A 21,448-nucleotide genomic window follows, 5' to 3' on the forward strand; every position below is an offset into this window, starting at 1 on the left:
TCAGAAGCCGAACCATTAAATGGACAACTTATTAAAAAAAGGGTCATACAAGTAGTATCAGAACACATGTCAGGCAAAAGTGTAAGAGTGCGAAATAGCTACAGCTATCTACTACAACAGGGCTATTAGAAATTGTGGGCTTTAATCAAGTTTGTCTGTGGAAGTATTGTCACTGAAAAAAGAGCAAGTGACGTGTCATAGTATACACTGCTAATATAGTGGTTCGGTTCAAGATGATCTCTGTAAAACCACAGAGTGGAACCCTTTTCATTACAATTGCAGTTTCAATACAAAATAACAGACAGAGATACAATACATACTTGAAAATGAGATAAATCTCAATGTATCCTTTCTGGCAAAATATTTTATAAATAAATACAACAGACCCGCCCTTTCAGCAGGGTAATAAACTTAGGCCTGCTGCTTATGTTGGTCACAGGAAGGCCAATTTCCCCCAAGCTGCTATAAATTTGGGCTGACCAGCTGTTGCCCCACTGCACCGACCTTAATGGTGCACTGTGTGGGGTTGTTTGCAGGCATGTGCCACAAATGGGTCACTGATTGAGAGAAAACTGTAAACCAGTGAATCTGTATGTGTTAACATGTGCCAAGGCATGACTGTTAGTGTGCTTATGTAAGCGAGAATGTGCCCATGTTTTCGCAAATGTTAAGGGAGGGCTCTACATTACAGGAACCCAATTTGCAAGAACATACTTAACTAACAAAGCATGAGAATGAAAAGCACTTGTACAAGTGGATTTAAAGAGGCACTGGGCAGAGTGTCTAGAAGTGTCAATCCCCCAGCCATCACTAGTGATGGCTGCAGGGAATTGGCTCCATCTATGGAGGATCCTGGGGTCTCCTCCATAGAGCTTGCGAGAGTACAGCAGTGACATTGGTTCTTGGGACTTTGAAGAGAACCGACCGGAAAAAGATGCTGGCATCTGGAAGGAGCAAATTCAAGTAAGTTAAAGTCACCTTTGCCTGTGCAAGTTATTCAATGTCCCCAGACGGGGAATGTGCAGCTTTAATGGATTGCATGTACTAAAATACCTACCTACGCACACCTATTTGTACATTGTTTAACTCAAAAGGAGAATTACTGAAACCGGTTTAATTTTTGCATGTTATTATTACTCTGGTACCAAGGTGAGGGAAAAAATTAAAATAAATACTCTTTGCCAATAAGGCAATAAACTCTTTGCCTATAAGGCAATAACCCCCTAACAAAAACATTTAAAACTATAACAGCTTAATTTATTAATGGGTCACCAATTGCTATTTCACCACCTATGTTAAAAAAAAAAATAAAAAAAAATAAAAGAGTATTGGATAATAACTGGTGAGATTAATGAAAGTCTGACATTCGGGGATATTGCTCATAACATCGACTTCACAAGACGGAGATCAGAAAGACGCATCGAGCAGCACAGTCACAACATAATTAATTCCAGGGGAGTACTATTGTGATTCTAGTTGTGTGTAACGGAAAAAAATTTATCCTTCAGTTTAAAATGCAGAGACTGTGGGTCCTCCATTACATATCAATATAAAGCATGCAAACTCCACAAATGCATGTAAATGGTTTGCACTGGGGTATCTGTGCCATCAGCTGTTAAGACACATTTAAAGATATTGATACAAAAGGCACATGTATAGTTTTGTTTTAACCGTAAAATGTTCTGCTGATATTATTCAGACTACATATAATACAGATTACAAATCGTATAGACATGCTTTTTTGCCCTAATTTTTTACTGCATCTTCCGGTGTGCCAAGTACGAAAGGAAAAAAATAAAATAAAAAAAATAATAATATATATATATATAACTATCACAACATACGCAGACTAAGTGCTTCTTCAAATCGTACAGCTACATAAAGAATTTCATTTTCAGTTTGCTGTAGAGACAGTGAACTCAATATATGCTTTTATGTGGTGTGACTTCAAGGAATTAAAAATAAAATAGATGTCTCATAAAGGGTTACCACCATGCAGCACTCAATCGACGAGTAGTAAAGAATTAAACATTGAACTATATGGACGCACATTTGCAAATGAACGTTGGAACAAAGCATAAAACCTGTATTTTTAGGTGTAGAAAGAAACGAACTGCACAAATTAGAATAAATAAAAAGAGAAGGTTAAAACTACTAACCTGTTCCCATATTATCTCAGCAATCTGATCTATTAAGCTTCCCAATTCTCGGAACTCCCCGGAGTACTTCACATATGCCCAGGTGCAGAAAGACAGTAATGCTAATCCCATGATTAAATTGCAAATGGTTGCTATAGAGTTCAGACCAATGAAACCGGTCAGCCCTGAGATAATGTACATAGCAAACATAACGGCAAACAAAGTAGCCGGGGTTCGAGCAGCATAGAAGATGTTTTTGCCGTCGTTGTGCTTCATGAAGTTTGCATAGGTTTCTTCAATCTCAGCCTCCAGCTGCTCCTGATAGCGATGGCAGAACTCATCCCCTCCCATCTTTTTTATTGAACGGAATTGCTTTATGCAGACGTCTTTCATGTCCAAATGTTTCCTTTCGAGGTCTGCTGGTGCAATGTATGGCTTATCACCTCCACAAACCTAATACAAAATAAGCACATCTTAGCAGACACATTCTTTTAAAGAATAGAGCATTGCAAATACCACCAATAACTGTACATGCTTTTCCAAACATTATTATTGTTTTAAATCCCATTACATTTGGAAGTTTGCAGTAGCATTCAATAAGTTATCTGTGTTTGATACAAAACTGTCCTGGACAAAGACAGATTCGCTTAATTATACAAGAATAAACAATGAGAACATATTGAACAGAAACTTAGTATGAGTATTCAGTCTACCTATACTATTCCTTAGGCTCAGATAAATGGACATGTCACATTTTGTGTTAACTTTTTACTAAGTGCTGCTGCTGGATTGTGGAAGATTGACAGGGTGAAACTGGGGATTAAGCGCGATTTGCAGAAAATGGATTAGATGAAGGGCTCTATGCACATGTGTCCAGGCTTGTGAACGATGCCATTGTATGCTGAAAGAATAAAGCCACTAAACCATGCAAAGATCGGGTGTACATTTCTGACCTCTATGTTGGTTGCCAGAGGGGGGACACATAGAATGCAAATTAAAATTAAAACTGGGGTCATGTTAAGATCAAGACCGGAGTAATAAAATGAAAAGTAAGTGATTAGCCTGGATGTATGCTCTGGCCGGGTGAAAACAGTTCTCTCAACCGACGCCCGTGATGATCAGGCTGGGTGCATGCTTGTGCAGCAGGGTCTGTTCATCTCCCGTGTCTCCGTGCCGTATCATAACAGCCTCGGGTGTTGCCAGGACCCAGTTCCTCATGTCCATGAGGAAGGTTTCGGAGTCTCGGGCGACGGTGTCGCAGCCTGGAGTGTGGTATGCGGGTGGTGCTGTGGACCCTCTGGGTCTTCCGCTCAGGAGGGAGGCATCGGGCCAGAGCTTTTCCCAGAGGTTGCGCCATGGGTGCAGGCATCGTAGGTGGCTTTCGCCGATTCTCCCATTCGCTCCAATACTGCTGGCACATAGTGTTGAATCTCTGCTGGAAGTCTGCTTCCCAGTCGCAGAGTTGCAGGCAGGTTTGTGTAGTATTGCCGTCGGCCATTTTGGGGGACCGCGTGTAGGTTGCTTTCACTGGTGTCGCTCAGGAGCGTTCTAGAGGTAAGTACCCGCTTGTTGAGGGCCGGGATAACCCCCTCCGGCCCAGAGGGGGGGGGGGGGATAATACGAGGCTCAGACTATCCACAAGGGTAAAAGCCTGTGTCACCCCGGACGTGGAGATCGGCAGCACCAGGCCGCAGCTGCCGGTTGTAACAATGGTGGGTTTATAGTCCACTGCTAGGTCACTCCAGTGATGCGGGATAAGGTTAGTCTTATGCAGATTGTCTGTGTTGGGGTATTGTCCCCCTTTGAAAACACTTAAGTCGAATTTTGTCAGGAGCTCAATCTTCCTGCGACCTTCCAGGATGGCGTCCAAGCCCCGCCCCTTTATTATTATTTTTTTTAAACTTTAAGTCTTCTAAAATACGGATCTCATTTAAAGTGTTATCATAAATATCTCATTTAGGCAATATATTGATGAAATACTAGGTTTGCCAGAATATTGCTTTCTTTGCTAAATATATGACCACTAAATTTGTATGTGCACATATCTGCTCCGGGTGAGACGTGATACTTCCTTCCACGTGCAATGCATTGTGGGATGCAATATTTAGTTGTGTAGTAAAAATATCAATGCACACATGCATCAACTGCAGTAGTAATATTTGTAACAAACACTTGTATGACAAAGACATACAGGCTTAGGTTAAAAAATTACTCTGGGAATAAAATATAATCATACATTTCTTCCAATTTGTCAAGTATAATAACTACTTTCAATCTGAAAGCCCAAACAAGGTCACTGTGTCATTTTATGATAATCGGTTTGCTGAACACAATGTTATGCTAGGCCAATTCCTGCTTGTGTTCTTTTTACACAGTTAAAAAGGGTTTAGCTTTCGGCTTGTTTTGTAGTGGTACGGCAATGGATTCAGCTCATTTCAGTATTCAGGCCATTGTCTAGTAAGTTACATGAGCCAGATTGAAACAAGAAGAGCATTTAATTTTGTATAAAAAAATTCCACAAAATGTATACGCCAATTGGTGCCTGGGTAAACAAGAGTTCTTTTTCAATTATGTTACTTTTCCACCTTGCTCGTTTATTGTCCCCCTTAATGCCCTCCCTATTGTGTCCTTATACGCTACTTCTCTACACTGTAAGCAGGGTCCTAATTGTCCCTCTTATTGTTAAATTTCCCCCTTCTTTAATATTGTAAAGCGCTGTGCAATAAGTTGCCGCTATATAAATACAAATAATATTTAAACCGACAGCATGAAAACTATGCTATGTCCATCCAAAACCAAGATTGCAATCAGGTGGTACCAGACCCACCCCACTCCTCCAGATACTCTTCTGATCATATGTAAATGTGAAGTGTATACATGCTCCTTTGGCAAAAGTTAGAAGTACTGGTCTAAACTCACCTGCTCCATGCTTTTGCTGTAAGTGTCTTTTGCACCGGCTACAGCGGCCAAATTGTTTGCTTCTGCTGTTGCCTACAAATATCAATGACGACAAAGTTAGTCATTGCTAACAACCCCTCACACCCCATTTTCTAGTTATATAAAGTGTATTTACCTGTAGCATAGATTTAGGATGGGGCAGTTCTTCTCCCTGATAGATTTTGATGTAAGCCTAATAAATAAGAAACACATATATTCGATTACACACAGTTAAAAATGGTAATGCAAAGACACATTCAGTGTCCAACTATTAAAATGTGGACTATTTCAAAAAGAGTCACCACCTTCGTACCACGACAGCCCAGACAAGGCTCCTCCGACACAGCCACTACGTGAAGGCCTTCAGAAAAGAGGCTATGGTGACCAACTACTACCAGGACTGTTTTACCGTAAAGATATGATACCATAACACCTCAGTTAATGTTTAATGTTTCACTGTTCCTTTGCATGTACCTATTATCAAGTTCACATAAATGTTGTTAGTTCTCTGCTCGATCTGCTTACTACACTGGCCATAGAATATGTCTTGATCGTATACCCCCCCTCCCCCCCTGTCTACGCTGAACACTTAAGGGAGGATACTCAACAGTTAGCCATAAACAGACGGACCACACATTATCAGCTGCGTACACACAGGCACATCCACTAAATACCCAATTACAACAAGGAAACGCACAATACACAGCTTTGCCCGCTCACCCTTAATACGAATTATTGACTCAAACGAAAGTAACACTCTAAAGCCATCACATTAACCTTAGAGGCACAGACTCAGCCACCAAGGACAACACGTAGTGACCCCTCTACGCCTATACACAAGCTAAGTTACACCTATGATCTACAACATAAAATAAAATAAAATTATGCAATGTTCATGACGCCATGTATACTGATGTACCTGCAAATATGTTAGCACCAGCTGTTTTGGCGGCGCGGACGCAATGTATATTATATGCACACATAAAATAAAGAATTTAAAAAAAAAAAAAAAAAAAAAAAAAAAAGGTGGACTATTTGCATCATAACATACAGCTTAATGTAGTGGTTCTCATACAAAGTCTTTATACACTGTTTACTTAGTGGCAAACCATACAAGTGGTTAGGCTAAACACAGGACATGCCTGGAAGCTAAACTTGAACTGAGTAAACCTGCCCAGAGATTTTTTTTTTTCCATTTCACATCAGCCAAGTCACAGCAGAATGGCCAAGATTTAGGACACAGGATTTGTAGATTTAGTGAAAAAATGTTTGACTCTAGCAAGGGACATACAACTACTACTGCTTTTGTACCGTTTATGGTGCAATCTAAAAATTAAGTGAAGAATTAAAAGTAAAATAAACTACTTCCCTCCTCCCTCCCCCCACCCAAAAATATAAATAAAATAAAAAATATGGATGTTTTGAAATTGCAAGTTTCACTTCAGGCACATACATGTAATCTTTTTCATGTGCTGTTGAAGTTGTCAGTAATTGACGAGATCAAAGTACATTCTTATCGGAAACTTTTTTTTTTTTAAACCATCTTTATGCATTCACAGAAGGAAAGGAGAAACAATTTCTGCGTGACGTGTGCACTGTAATGTATAGTTTCAGTGTACTCTATTACATGTGAAATACAGAACATTGGTACATTAATAGAAAAACAAACTTTACCTTAAAATATTCTAGTAGATCTCGACAAGTCACCTTGGTGCCACTTATTTCTTTTTGTACTAGGTTTTTAGGAGCAAGCAATAAAGGTACCAGATTTTGTAGTTCCTTTTTGAACTCATCATCTATGTCTAAAAAGGATTAAAAAAAAAACATAAATAAAAGAAAAACCACAAAAAAAAAAAAAAAAAAAAAACACAATTGCAATACATCAACAGCAAATGGCCCGTCCATTTGAACACTTGTAAAAACTCACTGTATTTACAGCCTAGAAATAACCTATTTGGGATAGGTTATATACAATTCTCAGTCTTCATTTTAACCCCTTAATGACAGACCCGGTCCATCATGCGCCAAAATGAACCCGCGATCGTGGGGTTAACGATGTTGCTGGGTGTCTAAGAGTCAGTGGCAGACCAACAACATCACATCGCGATGTTCAGCCCACGTGACCGCTGTGACAGCCAGTTACAGCGGTCACAATGCTGCTGGGAAGTCAGTTCCGCCTCCCTGCACCTCTTTTGGGTTTGTGAAGTGGAGAGAGACCATCGTTTTTACTTTGTGTCTCTGAAGAGAATAAATTGTGTCAGAAAAGGTTCCAAATCCTCTTTTACCCTGTGATTTAATTTTTTTTTTAACCCTTTCCCTGATGATTGATTACTGCCAGCAGTGATCAAAATACAGATCACAGTACTTTACTGTGATCTAGTTTTTGTTTTTAGTAACCCTAAGGGGTTAAATTTGTTTTTAGTACGCCTAAGGGGTTACATTTTAATATTTTATCAATCTGTGATTTAGTTCGTTGGGGTTGGTGGAATTTAGTAGGAATTGGGGAATTTACTGATAAGTTAGCTAGGTGTGAAAAGCGGGGGGGAAAAAAAGTAAAAAAATTAAAGTTTAGTTATTTAGTTAAAATGTATTACTATAGTACACAATGTTTAGGAAGTATAGCATAGAGTAGGCTTATGCCCAGTTAGCAGCCGACAGACCCTGCCACAGAGAGTGACGCAGCGGACAGGGACTATGTGCCAGATACTGCAGGACCATCAGGAGAAATCGCAGATTCCCGATTCTGAACATGGTGCAGATGACTGGGTACCCCCTAATAAGTTTTCACCAGACATCCCAGAGTTCACTGGCAATCCTGGCATACAGGCTGACCGGTCTGGTTATAATATGCTGGATTGTAAAAGCAGCTGATCTTGGGGGATGATATTTGTGGAAGATATTTACCCAGACTACTCCATACGCTGAGCAGTATCAGGCACACAATAAAGATTCTCTTATCGCCAGGAAATAGAGATGGAACCCAACCAGTGTGCCAGAATTGAAACAGTTCTGGGCACTGACAATGCCAATGGGAATAATTAAAAAGCCCACAATTAGAATGTATTGGTCTAGAAACCCCATTTGCAATACCCCCATGTTTTACCTGAAACTGCTATGTTTTCAGCTGCAGAGTTAAAACTAGGGGGACCTGGCACCCAGACCACATCATTGGGCTGAAATGGTCTGGGTGCCTAAAGTGTTCCTTTAAGCACAAGACACGCTTTTGAAGCTGGGTCCTTAAGGGGTTAAAGAATCAGCTCTCAATCACTGTCAGGGATTCACCATTGATCAATTTAACATTATAACAAATTCATACAATGGTTATTACAATCAAACATCTATGAAACTGTCCTAAGCTATAAAAAAAAAAAATCATATGAAAGCAAGCCAGGTTTGGTTGGGATATACAGGTTTATTGTGCTGTACCTTACAAACACATGTGAGGCATGCATTATTTAGGGCTCACTTACCAGCTAGTCTTCCATCAAAAGAGGGGTTGGTGGCAACTTTGAGACCGGGATGTGGCAATAGGAAACAGCCTATGTTTGTAAAACAAGAGTGTATGTGCTTCCTGACATTCTGTAACTCTTCATGCTGGTTTTGTTTCACCTGGAGAAGAAGAGGATGTAGGTTGAGGCATCTGATCATTACAATTTGTAGTTTGGTGATGGAAAACAGGAATTTTACTTATTACAAATTATTTTTTCCTTCGTGTTAGCGGTAGTACTTACATGTAGGTATTCACCTTCATAACAGGAGAGGTAATTGTTATGGACCTCCTAATTAATGGCTTAACAACACTAGAACACTCTCCTTCCTTCAGGTATACATCAGACACCAAATTATGCTAAAATACAAAGTTTAATATATAAGGAGGGAACAAGTAGTACTGCTACTAAATACCTGACAAAAAAACAATATGGTAGGTAAAATGTCAGGTTTTCCCTACATACAGCGGCAGTATTTACATCCAGTCACAAGCTCTGATGGATTTAGATCTTCATTAGGGTGGCATCGCTTTAAGCACCATCCACCCAAAAGTAGCCTCCTGTGTGGAGAATGGGTGGGCGGATCACCAGGTAATCTTTGACGCTATGTTACCTTTGTAATATTCTTTTAAAAAGACAAATAGATTGTCAGTCATCTTGAACTGTGCTGAATCGATAGTACTGCAACAAATATCCAGACCGTGTCAACTTAGCTTGATGGTGAAAATGGATTGCTAAAGCGGAGAGGAATGCTTCTTTACCAAGATTGGCTTTGTTTAAAACTTCTATGAAGAGAAGGTTTCAGGTGCATAATTACCATTTCCCCAAGAAAAATTGTTTAAATCTCCAGCATGCTTTGCAGATGTGATAGCATCTAAGCATCCACCATTTTTGTGATAAAAAGGTAAGAAACCCTTTCATTGCTTTTAGTTATATGAATTTCATGATCAGGAAAGCCCAAATATTGCTGAGCTGACACTTCCATAGCAGATGAGGCATCTGTACAGGCGTATTAAAACTGTCCATATAACAATTCTGATAATCTCTCTCACTTCCTACAATTTCTAGATACTGGGGAGGAGAAGTGTTTTACCAAGAAGATTGAGTGGATTGCAGCTTTTTTTTTTTTTTTTTATTCTGTGAAAGTCTGCTTCAGGTTGGTTAATTTTATAAAGCGCCTGCATCTTCAGAACTTTCTCCTGACAGACTCTCCTCCAGAGACTGAAGCTATACACGTTGAGCCTTGTTACAGATGCTACGGAAATGAAAGTCTTTCTTGAAGAATGTGTGTGTAAGATATGTCTTTTTCTAGCTGAGACAATCAAAGAAATGGGAATTATGGAAATGCCTCTGCCTAAGGGATTTCTTAACAGACCACAAGCTTGCACTTATGAGATTTCATTTTAACAAAAGGCTTGTCTGGAGAAATAGCTTGTAAATATAGAAGCCAGGTTTGACACGTGCAATAACACATATATTCAGAAAATTAAATGTTCTTACATTGAAAAGCATATTACTGTATAAGAGGAGACTCCCTCTGAATTCTGACTGGTATGCAATGGTCATTGTTACCATAGTAAATCTGAATTTTAAGGCCAAGAATTCTGGAGTACATGTAATCATAGAGTAACTGCAAAAGTAACGCATAATCTCTGTGGAATGCTTCGCACCTCATGAATTCATCCCATCAGGCTGCACATGGGATAAACACTGCCCCCAATGTGACCATCACAAGGTTCAGCACTTTATTTCCATTATTACATAAAACACACAATTTGTGTGCTTTCCATCACTGTAAATATCACCTGCCTCAAAGGGCCATCTGTTAAAATTGATGGAGACTGGCACCACACTACTCCTCCAAGTCCTCCCAAATCCCCTATGTACATACCCTCCTACAAAACTTTCAAATCCTACTCCCACCTTCACTTCCTTTCTAGCAGCTGGTGATGTCTCCCCAAACCCCGGTCCCATCTCAGCAAACCCACCACGTACTAACTCAAGGAACCACACCAATCTCATACCCATCTCATGTTACTCTAAATCCTCCTTCAATACTGCCCTCGGGAATGCACACTCTGTTTGCAATATTACAAAATCCACTGCTGTCCACGACCTCTTCATCTCTTGTTCCCTATATTTACTAGCCTTAACAGAAACATGACTCTCCCCTCAGACACTGCAACCCCTGCATCTTTGTCCTTTGGTGGTCTTCAACTTACCCACAACCAAAGACACTCTGAAAGTAAAGGTGGTGATGTAGGGTTACTACTCTCACCTCACTGCTCCTTCAAACCTCTACCCACCCACCTTCCCTCTCTTTCCCATCATTTGAAAAACCCTTCTCCTCTGCTAACATTGCAGTCATTTATCACCCCCCTGGTTCCCCTCTCCTCTTCCTTAACCACTTTGCTGCCTGGCTACCATACTACTTCTCTTCTAATATTCCATCCCTAATTCTCGGGGACTTCAATATTCCCATTAACCCACCTTTAACCTCAGCAGCCTCTAAACTACTTTCAATTAATTCCTCCATCGGGCTAGCGTAGTGGGCCAATTCTCCTACCCATGTAGCTGGCAATACCCTCGGCTTCATTTTCTCTTATGCATGTACACTATCTAATATCTGCAACACTCCATTTCCTCTCTCTGATCCCCACCTCTTATCATTTGCTCTCAAGTAGCCCCTCACCCTAACCCCCCTCAACTCAGGAGGAACCTTCATTCTATTGACCTCCAGCAGCTGTCAGCTGATATGGATTAACATCTGCTATCCATCCCTTCCCTCTCATGTCCCTCACTGGCTATCTCCACATATAACACTACCGTCACCCCTGCAGCCCGCTCCAAACATGCACTTCGAGGAGGACACGCCCCAAACCATGGCATACTAAATCAACACGATACCTGCAAAAAAGCTCCCGTTGTGCTGAAAGTTCCTGGAGGAAGTCTCGCACCCAGGCAGACTTTCTCCATTATAGATTCATATTGGGTTCATACAGCACAGCACAGCCCTTGCCCTCGCCAAACAGTCATACTTTTCCTTTCTCATTAGTTCATGCTCCCGCAATCTCCGGCATCTCTTTGACACCTTTTACTCTCTTCTTCACCCTGCTGTGAACACCCCCCAAACTAACCTTGCAGCCGATAGCTTTGCATGCTACTTTACCGACAAGATTGAACAGCTAAGGAAAGAATTCTCCCCACCTTGTCGTTCTCTTTCTCAACCACACGTAGATCATGCCTTTAATTACCCTTCAGACTTTCTCCCCAGCTACTGAACAAGAGGTAGCTACGTTTCTCCTTTCCTCTCGCTCTACCACTTGCCCGCTCGATCCTGTCTCATCTCACCTTATCAGATCTCTCTCCCCCTGTCTTGTCCCTTCCTTAACACACATCTTCAACTGCTTTCTCTTCTGGCATTGTCCCTGCTGACCTTAAACATGCCACTGTAGTACCTATCCTGAAAAAAAAACATCTCTTGACCCGTCCTCCCCCTCGAACTATCGTCCCATATCCCTGCTCCCTCTTTCCTCAAAGCTTCTGAAAAGACTTGTCTTTACCCGTATGTCTCACATCCTCAATTTCAACCATCTGTTTCAATCTGGCTTCCGCCCTCTCCACTCTACTGAGACTGCTCTTATCAAAGTTACCAAAAACTCTTCAATCACTCGGTCTCTGTGACTCTGTCCGCTCGTGGTTTTCCTCTTCTTTCTCCCAACGCTCATTCAGTGTCTCCTTTTCTAATGATACCTCCTTCCCTCCCCCCCCTCCCCCATCCTGTCTCAGTTGGAGTCCCCCAAGGCTCTGTCCTTGGTTCCCTTACATTTTCTCTTAATACAGCCTCTCTTGGCAAGCTTATTACCTCATTTGGATTACACTACCACCTGTACGCTGATGACACCCAGATATATAGCTCTCATCCCCGGATCTCTACCCTGCCGTCCTGCAAAGTGTCACTGCTAGCCTTTCTTCCATCTTTGACTGGATTTCCTCCCGCTTTCTGAAACTCAAGCTCTCTAAAAAACTGAACTCCTTGTCTTTCCTCCTCCTAAATACTGATCCTCCTCTTTCGCTCTCCCTTCAAGTTAGTGGTATCCACATCAGTCCATCCTTGCAAGCTTGCGGTCTTGGTGACATTTGATTCTAGCCTCCCATCCAGTATGTTGCCAAATCCTGTAGATTCCATGTTAAAAATATAGCCCGCATCCGCCTCTTTCTTATGCAAGATGCTACCAAGGAGCTTGTCCATGCTCTATTAATTTCCTGCATGGATTATTGTAACCCTCTCCTAATTGGTCTTCCCAAAAACCGTATTGTCCCTCTACAGTCTGTAATGAATGCTACCGCCAGACTAAATTTTCCTCTATAGTCAGTCCTCTCATACCTCACCCCTCTGTCAGTCCTTACACTGGCTTCCTGGATCCTATAGGAGTCATTTCAAAGTGCTAACCCATAACTATAAGGTACTGAACAATTCTATACCCTCATATCTCTTTACAGATCCATAGGTATGCCCCTTCTCAGTCTCTCCACTCTGCCTGTGACCTTCTCCTGTCCGCAGCTCGCACATAAACTGCCAACTCAAGCTTGCAAGAATTCTCGTGGGCAGCTCCCTTCCTATGGAATAGCCCGCCTACCGCCATCAGACTCTCCCCTAGTCTTCAATCGTTTAAGAAGTGCCTTAAAACCCATCTATTTAGGAAAGCTTATGGCCTCCCAGAGTAACCTCTACCTCACATACCGGTCTCTTGCTTTCTCCTAAAGGGCAGCACTCTACTCTCTCATCCAGCTCTGCTTCACTCCCACCTTATTTGATGCCTATTTCCTGTCCTAATGTGTTTTATACCCCACGTCATATAGACTGTAAACTCGTTTGAACAGGGTTTTCTCCAACCTATCGTTCCTGTAAGTTTTCTTGTCCTATTTATAGTTAAATCACCCCTCTTATAATATTGTAAAGCGCTACAGAATCTGTTGGTGCTATAGAAATGTCAATAATAATAATGATAATAATACTGGCCAGATAGAAACCTATTCTATTCCACTGCCTCACAGACTCTTCTCCATCTTGAACAGACAAAATCTGAAGGGGGGGGATTGTTTATACCTATACAGGTAATTAGGGAGAGATGCCAACATTTTGAATCCTAGATCCTTGATGATTACTTGCCTAGTTGTTAAGGCAATTACACAAATGTAAGTACTGCAGCTATATATGAAGGGCAAAAGTGCACTCACAAGAACCTATAGAAAATTACTTTATATATAATGGGAGTGGGCTCTTTCAGTACTCTTTCAGGAAAGTATTGCAATTAAAAATTAAATTCTAAAATCAGAGTGCTTAAATCGACCATTATAAAGTCTACACACTACTCCTATAGGGAGTATGAAATCAGAACAGCAGGGGGCATATCCGTGATTCAGTATAGTATCTAAAAGGGTGACAGGACTGCCTGGAAGAGTGCATGCTTACAAAAACTGCACACACCGCTCAAAGTATACGGTTAGGCGACTTTTCTCGGATATTTCCAGAAGCAGAGCTTCATAGGAATAAAAATACAATTAGCATCACAAATCAGGGGCCCCAAAATACATCACAATAAAAAAAAAAAAAAAAAAAAAAAATTAAAACAATTTCAAGTCCCAGAGAGTAGCAATTCAGAAGAAAACTCCCATGATCCTCCTTTCTGTAAGGGTTGTATAACTGGAAAGCTATAGATTGCAAAACCCCATAAATACATCAATTTGCTGTTACCTGCAGCCTCTTCTCCAGAAACAGGTTTCCACCTTCCAAGCCGTATGAGTGTTCGTAGGGATAGCTCCAGTCTCTAATTAAAAACATGAGGGTCTATAAAGAAAAAGCAGCCAAATAAATAGAAATATAAATGTGTTAGACGAGAAATATATTATATATATATATATATATATATATATATATATATATATATATATATATATATATATATATATAACATGAAAACCTAGTTTACAAACTTTACCAGCCATACATTAGCCAGGAGTGTCAGCTGACCACTCTCAGCCAATGAATGCAATTCTGTGCATAGAAATTTGTACAAAACTGACATTACCAGCTCTGAACTCTTGTTCTGGGCTGGCTTATGAGGCCGCCAGAGGCTGAGTAACACCTCTAGCAGCAAAATGGTTAAACTCTAAGTGCAGCATTTCACATACAGACACCATAAGCATTTCAAATAACTCAAGTGGTTATGGTGCTTGGAACAAGCCTTTAACGGCTGAATACATGTTAATCACTTGTCGTAAAAGAACACACAGGTATTGATAAGAAAAATGATTGAACTGGTTAAATGCTGAGGCTCCTCAATAATAGTTTCTTAATCACCATGATGTACTTTGGTCTTTGAGCAGTTCAATAATGAGTGATGTAACCCACAATAGAATATTTGTTAATATCATACTTTCTGCTTAGTAATAATATTTATTGCCTTACCTGAAATGGCTTTTTGTAAATCTCTTCCATTGCAAGACGCCCATACTCCGTAAAAAGCTAAAAACCAACAATTAAGACACATTCAGGAACATAGAGGATGCAAATGTTTATCAAGTGACACTTCTCCTGAGCTCCTTGACAGCAGATATTACTTTAAAAGCAACACAACATACATCTCATCTAACATGCATAATAACCTCCTTTGATATGGAAGCAGGCTACTTTACATTTACGAGTATAAAATCAATTGCTCCCGATATAACTCGTTGGCTATTACTAAGCACCATAAGTGGTCAACTACAATAACGATTAGTGAAATCCAAATATAATAAGACTCTCATAAAAAGGGAATGTGTTACTTAAACACATGCAGTGACAAATGAGTGAACAAAGCATTACAAGGCAATGAGTCAGTCACTCTTTTGGCACAAAATATAAACAATGTATTAAACTACAGTATTGCGACAAGGCGAGTTTCGTTTAAATGAAATGGTCCATTAGAAGCAAACTTTAACAGATGCAAGTGGAAGGGTTTGCTACTAAACATGTTTAAAGTTTGGACTATTTACGGTCACTTTGATTCAGTCCCTCAGGAAGCATACAGCACATTTCAGGTTACCCTGATCGTTTATAAATTCAATATACAGAGAATCCTAAATAATGAACATAGGAATAAGATCAAGCTAGGGCAGACTGAAATAAGTCATTTGCGCACTGTAGACAGAAGAGGTTTGAAACATCTATCTCAAAGTAGAAAACAGACAAAATGTATAGAACAAAAAAAATATATTCTAAAATGAATTTTAAATTCTAAGATATACACCATTTTGACAAACAATTACCTGCAAATGCTGCAGATCGTCCTCTTGGATATTCTGGGATAAGTTATAAACCTGCAGAAAATCAAGAACATTTTAGGGAAGCACTTTAACATTTAACCCTTGTCTTATGTGAACAGTTCAATTTACAAAAAAATATTAAAAAAAAAAAAAAAAAAGAACCACAAACAAACCACCTAAAATTACCTACATGTGGTTCAACAACATTTACATATTAATCCATCTTCAACTTGAAATCATACACTCATGCAAGTTCCAGATTCTATTTTTTTTTTTTTTTTTTTTTAAACACAGACTATTTACATATGATACATACAAAACATGTATAAGACTTTCTTGCAGCCTACTAGGGATTAAGGGCTGTGAGAATGGAGTTCACTGCATCTAAAGAAAACCTCACTGTATAACGTACGAGCGCAATGGTAGCTCAGTCCGTAATTGTGGCTTTTACAGCAAAATAAGCAGTTTCATACATCAGATAAGATACGCGAGTGGCCACTTAGCCAAAGGACGTAAAATCCCTCTCTTTTTTTTTTTTAATTCTTTATTTTTGCAGTGCACATGAGAAACATACAGGCACATGGTACCTCAAAGGCAATCCACATGCATATTTCAAAACAGAGAATACATAGCATAGAGAGCATTAGGGTATAGTAGTACGGTGCACTATTTTTTATATATATATATGAACACGCTTAAATCACGCTGTTTAGGCATTGTATAAATTGAGATTCTATTAACATCACGAGAAAAAAAAACAGGAAGATAGCTTTGCAATCGAATTATCAGTTGTTGCCCACGTTAGGTTAAACAACACAAATTGTTTTGTCTTTTAAAAAAGGACATGAAAACAACAGCATGTGTATCATTAGCATTTTACATTAAGCATGCTAGGCTAGTAGTGAGTATGTCAGATTTAGTTACGCTTAAATGTGTGGTAGGCTGAAGTTCTCAAGATTGCGTATATGTGCCGTTTTCAAGTAAACTAGACGCTTGTTAGTCGTAATATGCAATATGTACAGTTGTAGTCAGCCTGATCTAGTAGTCATACACATACAATTCCTGCCGACTCTAGATAGGGACGAAATTAAACTAAAACACAGATTGTACACAAGTATTGAGATTGTACACAAGTATTGAGATTGTACACAAGTATTGAGATTTAGCCTTGCAGGCGAATTTAGTTACAGGATAAATGAGGGCATTACCACCCAGAGGAAGTCCACCGGCTGCAGATTATGTGCGCCTATTAGCGGGCTTAGCGTTGTGCCCAGAGTCAGGTCTCACTGTGGCCAGATGTCAGAGTCTTGCGGTGGGGGTTCGGTGCGGTAGATCTCTGGGCGTGATGGGAGTCGTTGAGGTGGGTTTTTTATTCGGGGTAAGGCTGCTCTCCTGCTCTTTGTTTCGGCTGCATTTGTGCTTCCGCCGTTCTGTGCTGGTAAACGGGCAGTTCGATTCACCGCCATCTTTCCTGGCTGTCGCAGGGTTGTTGGTAGCTGTGGGTCGTGCGGTGTGTGTAACTTGAGGCAGGCTTCCGTCTAGGCCTCTGCCGCTGCTCGCCTGTCTCGTGGCGTGTGCAGGTTTAAGGTTGCCTGGTGGGCAGCGATGAAGCAGAGCCACCAGTTCCCCTGGCCCCATGAGCCCGTGCTTGTCGGTCACGCTGAGTGTCTCGGGCTCCGCTGGAAGGTAGGCCCCTCTGAGGACTCCGGCGCACGCGGCAGCCGCCATCTTAAGTGGTGCAGTCGGGCCCTCGAGTGTGGTTGCGGTACCTTTGAGCTCCGGTGGTCAGATTTCCGGGTGGGGACCGGGATCACCCCCCCGGTCCATGGGGGGGGAAACAGGGCCGGGTCCGCCCAGGTTCATGCTCCAGGCTAGGTGCTGTATGGCAGGATAGTGGGGCGGCGGCCGTCCGCCCCACTCACCACCGGAGAGGGCCCCAGATGGGACCACGGAGTATTCTCCTCCAGGGGACTGCAGCTTGGTAAGCCAGCCTCTCCCTGGTTTCAGCCGGCCTTCTGCTTTGGTCAGTGTTGCTGTCGGTCAGTTTTTTCTGGCGAGAAATGTAGGTTTTTAATGGTTTTTGAGTTGTGTAGCAGGAGCTTCTCTTGCCTGCGACCGTCCAGCCAGGCGGTCCGGCCCCGCCCCCCGTAAAATCCCTCTCTTGTACTGATGTAAAAGACACACAGATGTAGATAGCACTCCGTGGCCTTGTTATAGTTGCATTCTTGGGGTTGCCTGTGCTTTTTGAGGTTGATCGATGTGCTATTGGCAATCTTGGGGAACATTTTTGACCACTTTTGACATCAATATTAACCCAACAAGCTGAATTTGTGAGAAACATTTCAAAAACTCCTAGGCTAGTCAGGACACAAATCTATTATCTATGTCCAAATGGAGTTGCTAGCAGTTAAACCCAACTATACCATTTTGAAATAGATGTTAAAATGTAAATAACCTGTACGGAGCTGGTCATGGTGCTCAGAGCAAACACAGTTGCACAGTCTTTGATTGTTGACTGGCTATCAAAGGCTCCCTGTGTGTCCATGAGGATAACTGCAACCTAAGAGGAAAGACAGACATACTATAAACATGGAGGACATAAGAAAGAACAGTTCAGTTACAGATTACATTATCAATAAGTTTGTAAGCAGAACCCCCTCCACCCCCCAAAAAAATCAAGAAATGTAATTTGTCCTCTTCAGTTTTACTTGCATATTAGAGTTAAACCATATCTGACAAAATGTGACAAGGACAGGTGAAAAATGTAATATTAAGTTTCCAAACTGGGGATAAATGTTAAAATATTTCAATGTTTTCCCATTGCTATTTACAGCATCAAAACAACTTTAGCTTAATGAAGCAGTTTTGGTGTATAGATCATGCCGCTGCAGCCTCACTGCTCAATCCTCTGCCATTTAGGAGTTAAATCCCTTTTTGTTGATGTAGCCCTAGCCATACATATTTTGGCTGGGACTGACACAGCCTGCATGAAAGAAGAAGAAGAAGAAAAAAAAGGTAGCATTTGCAAAAAATAAGTTGGATATTAAATTGCTTTAGAAGTTTTCTGTAAATTTAACTTTAACCACACACTTGAGGCTCCTGCAAGGTCAAGGACACTATTGACAACAGAAGAGAATATATTAAAAACAGTAGAAACTGTATACAGTATAGAAACAGTAATTTAACTCCTAAATGGCAGAGAATGAATGAGAGGGAATGAAAACCATATGATTTATTCTTTGCGAAATAGTCTCTAGTTGGATATTAAGCCAAAAGTCTGTTTCTTTGCATGTGTTACTGGACTCTGATCATATGTGGAGATGGCTAACTTACCTTAGATCCATCGGGCTTGTCAACAACAAACACTTCACTCCAGATCTGTATGCCTGTAGTTTCTCGCTCACACCCTCCTCGCCATGTAAAGCCAGTTAAAGGTTCACAGTCACCACCGATCCAGCTTGATCTCTAGAAATAAAATTAATGGAGGTACACTATAAAAGGAACACTATTGGGTCAGTAACACAAGAAGACAGATCAGGGGCAGAGTTAGCACAAGTCAAACACAGCTCTGGCCAATCAGCATCTCCTCATAGAGATGAGTTGAATCAATGCATCCCTATGAGGAAAGTTCAGTGTTTGCATGCATGCAGAAGGTGGAGACATTGAATGGTAGTGCTGCACAGTGTGCAGCACTGCCCCAGGAAGCACCTCTAATAGCCATCTGAGAAGTGGCCAGTGGAGTTATCAATAGGCTGTAATGTAAACACTGCATTTTCTCTGAAAAGACCGTGTTTACGGCAAAAGGGTATGAAGGGAATGATTATACTGCCCAGAATGGTGACAACAAGCTGCAGTTGTTCTGGTGACTATAGTGTCCCTTTAAGTTCAAACACTTTGGTTGGCAAGCTTTTTGACATACAGTATCAGTCGTTATGTTTAGTAACTTATGGAGTTTAGCAGATTCAGACATTTGACAAATGCAGAGCATAAACAAACAACTGAAACAAACAAAAAAATAACATCCCTTTGTGCTTTTATAATAAAGAGTAAATAAACAAAATCAAACAATTACAACACCCAGAAGTTGATAAGAATTTCTTCGCTATAGCAGAAAGGATACTAATTCCTGTTGTATTCTGCGTCTTGGCTTAAGGGCAGAAATGCAATGTTTCCCCCCCAAATGAACAGCTTCCAATATTGTATGTATTTTGCCTCACTAGAACTTTGTCTTATACATGTAGAAGTATATAATAATAGAAAGCTATGCTGTTCTTCTGGAGAATGACAATTAGTATGCATAAATGTTCTGGAGCTGCTTTATAACAGAATTCTGTCAATACCACTTGTTATTCTGTCCCCCTCCCCCCCCCCCCCCCTTTTCGTGTGTGTTTTACCCTTTTTCCCCATACAGGCGTACTTCATACGAACAAAGTCCATCCGTCTCCAGAATGAGGGCCACCCCTGTACCCCATTAGAACGTTCACACCAGTAACCTAAGTGCGAAACCGCAAGGGAAGTAATTAATGAATGCTCCCCTGGGTGGCCGCCATTTCAAATAATCGAACATGTGGCAGACAAAAAAAAAAAAAAAAAAAGAGTGTCGGCCATCTTGTCTCCCGAACGTGGGCAGCGGTAATTGGTCGCCGAAACTCTTTTCAGCTAGGCACTCGTGCGAACCCTGATAAAAAGTAGGCCGCTGACCCTTCTGTTTTCCGACCACCTACATGAACGACGTTCTGGACATATGTACTACCGACTGGGGGAGCATTTGTATCCCGAAATGAAACGATTCCCTTGCTTGGTATTCACACAGGAACCTCACGAACAGAGACCGGCCAGTCAAAAATTTACCTCGATGGCATTCCCGTTTACCAAATTGATCTGAGTGATTCTTGGATATGTTATACACTCAGATCGAGGCATGTACTTTTTGTGGGGTTCCTGAGTATGGTGGGGATTTTCTGTACCAGATGAGATTTTTTTCTCATGCAATTATCTCTCAGGCACAGAGGATCCTGGGATTGAAAAGCCATGTGTGTGACAATTAAGTCAGCTGACTCCCAGGACTATGTTTCATCTGGTTACTGGGGGAATGGGTATTTACTTGTGCTGATGGTTCCAGAGAGGCAGAAGGAAGGCAATAGCGGAGGTAACCAGTCGGGTTACCAGTTGTCCGCTGCACACGTAACCATGGTAAAGGTGTCTGCTTATTCAGATTGGACATAATTTCAAGTAGTTAGGTAATATAACCGGAAAAAAAGGGAGGAAAACAGTTGTTTTATGGGTCAACAGTATTCTCATTTCTTCATTTTTCAATTAGTGGAATAGAAATTGGCTCTTTCATAAATTAACCTTCTTACGCCCCACCGGCTGTCAGACAATCTGTTCGGTTACTTCCTAGTTTGGTTAGCACAGTGGAGCTAAACTCAATTGCCCAGAGCACCTGCCTTGCAAAGGCCTCTCAATGGATAATCTGACTGGACAGCCACAGAAAGTCTAACATGGGTTAGAAGGGGAGGGCTTGCAAAGGCTTCAGAGAGAGAAAGAGATCTGCAGATTGAAATATATTTTTAG

The 21,448-nt window shown here is 41.0% G+C and overlaps 1 protein-coding gene across 2 annotated transcripts in view; it reads right to left on the minus strand.

The window, feature by feature from the left end:
• ATL2 (atlastin GTPase 2) overlaps positions 1 to 21,448 on the minus strand; it is a 70,174-nt gene that overhangs the window by 2,104 nt on the left and 46,622 nt on the right. For both annotated transcript variants that reach the window (XM_063443711.1, XM_063443710.1), the window contains exons 3-12: positions 19,208 to 19,339; positions 18,330 to 18,434; positions 15,878 to 15,928; positions 15,036 to 15,092; positions 14,322 to 14,414; positions 8,546 to 8,684; positions 6,750 to 6,877; positions 5,212 to 5,268; positions 5,058 to 5,129; positions 2,160 to 2,591 (exon numbers count right to left, since the gene is read on the minus strand). In XM_063443711.1, coding sequence (XP_063299781.1) covers positions 2,160 to 2,591; positions 5,058 to 5,129; positions 5,212 to 5,268; positions 6,750 to 6,877; positions 8,546 to 8,684; positions 14,322 to 14,414; positions 15,036 to 15,092; positions 15,878 to 15,928; positions 18,330 to 18,434; positions 19,208 to 19,339 — 1,266 coding nt within the window. The remainder of the gene's footprint in view (positions 1 to 2,159; positions 2,592 to 5,057; positions 5,130 to 5,211; positions 5,269 to 6,749; positions 6,878 to 8,545; positions 8,685 to 14,321; positions 14,415 to 15,035; positions 15,093 to 15,877; positions 15,929 to 18,329; positions 18,435 to 19,207; positions 19,340 to 21,448) is intronic.

The sequence above is a fragment of the Pelobates fuscus genome, chromosome 2 (assembly GCF_036172605.1).
Source record: "Pelobates fuscus isolate aPelFus1 chromosome 2, aPelFus1.pri, whole genome shotgun sequence".
NCBI lineage: Eukaryota > Metazoa > Chordata > Amphibia > Anura > Pelobatidae > Pelobates > Pelobates fuscus.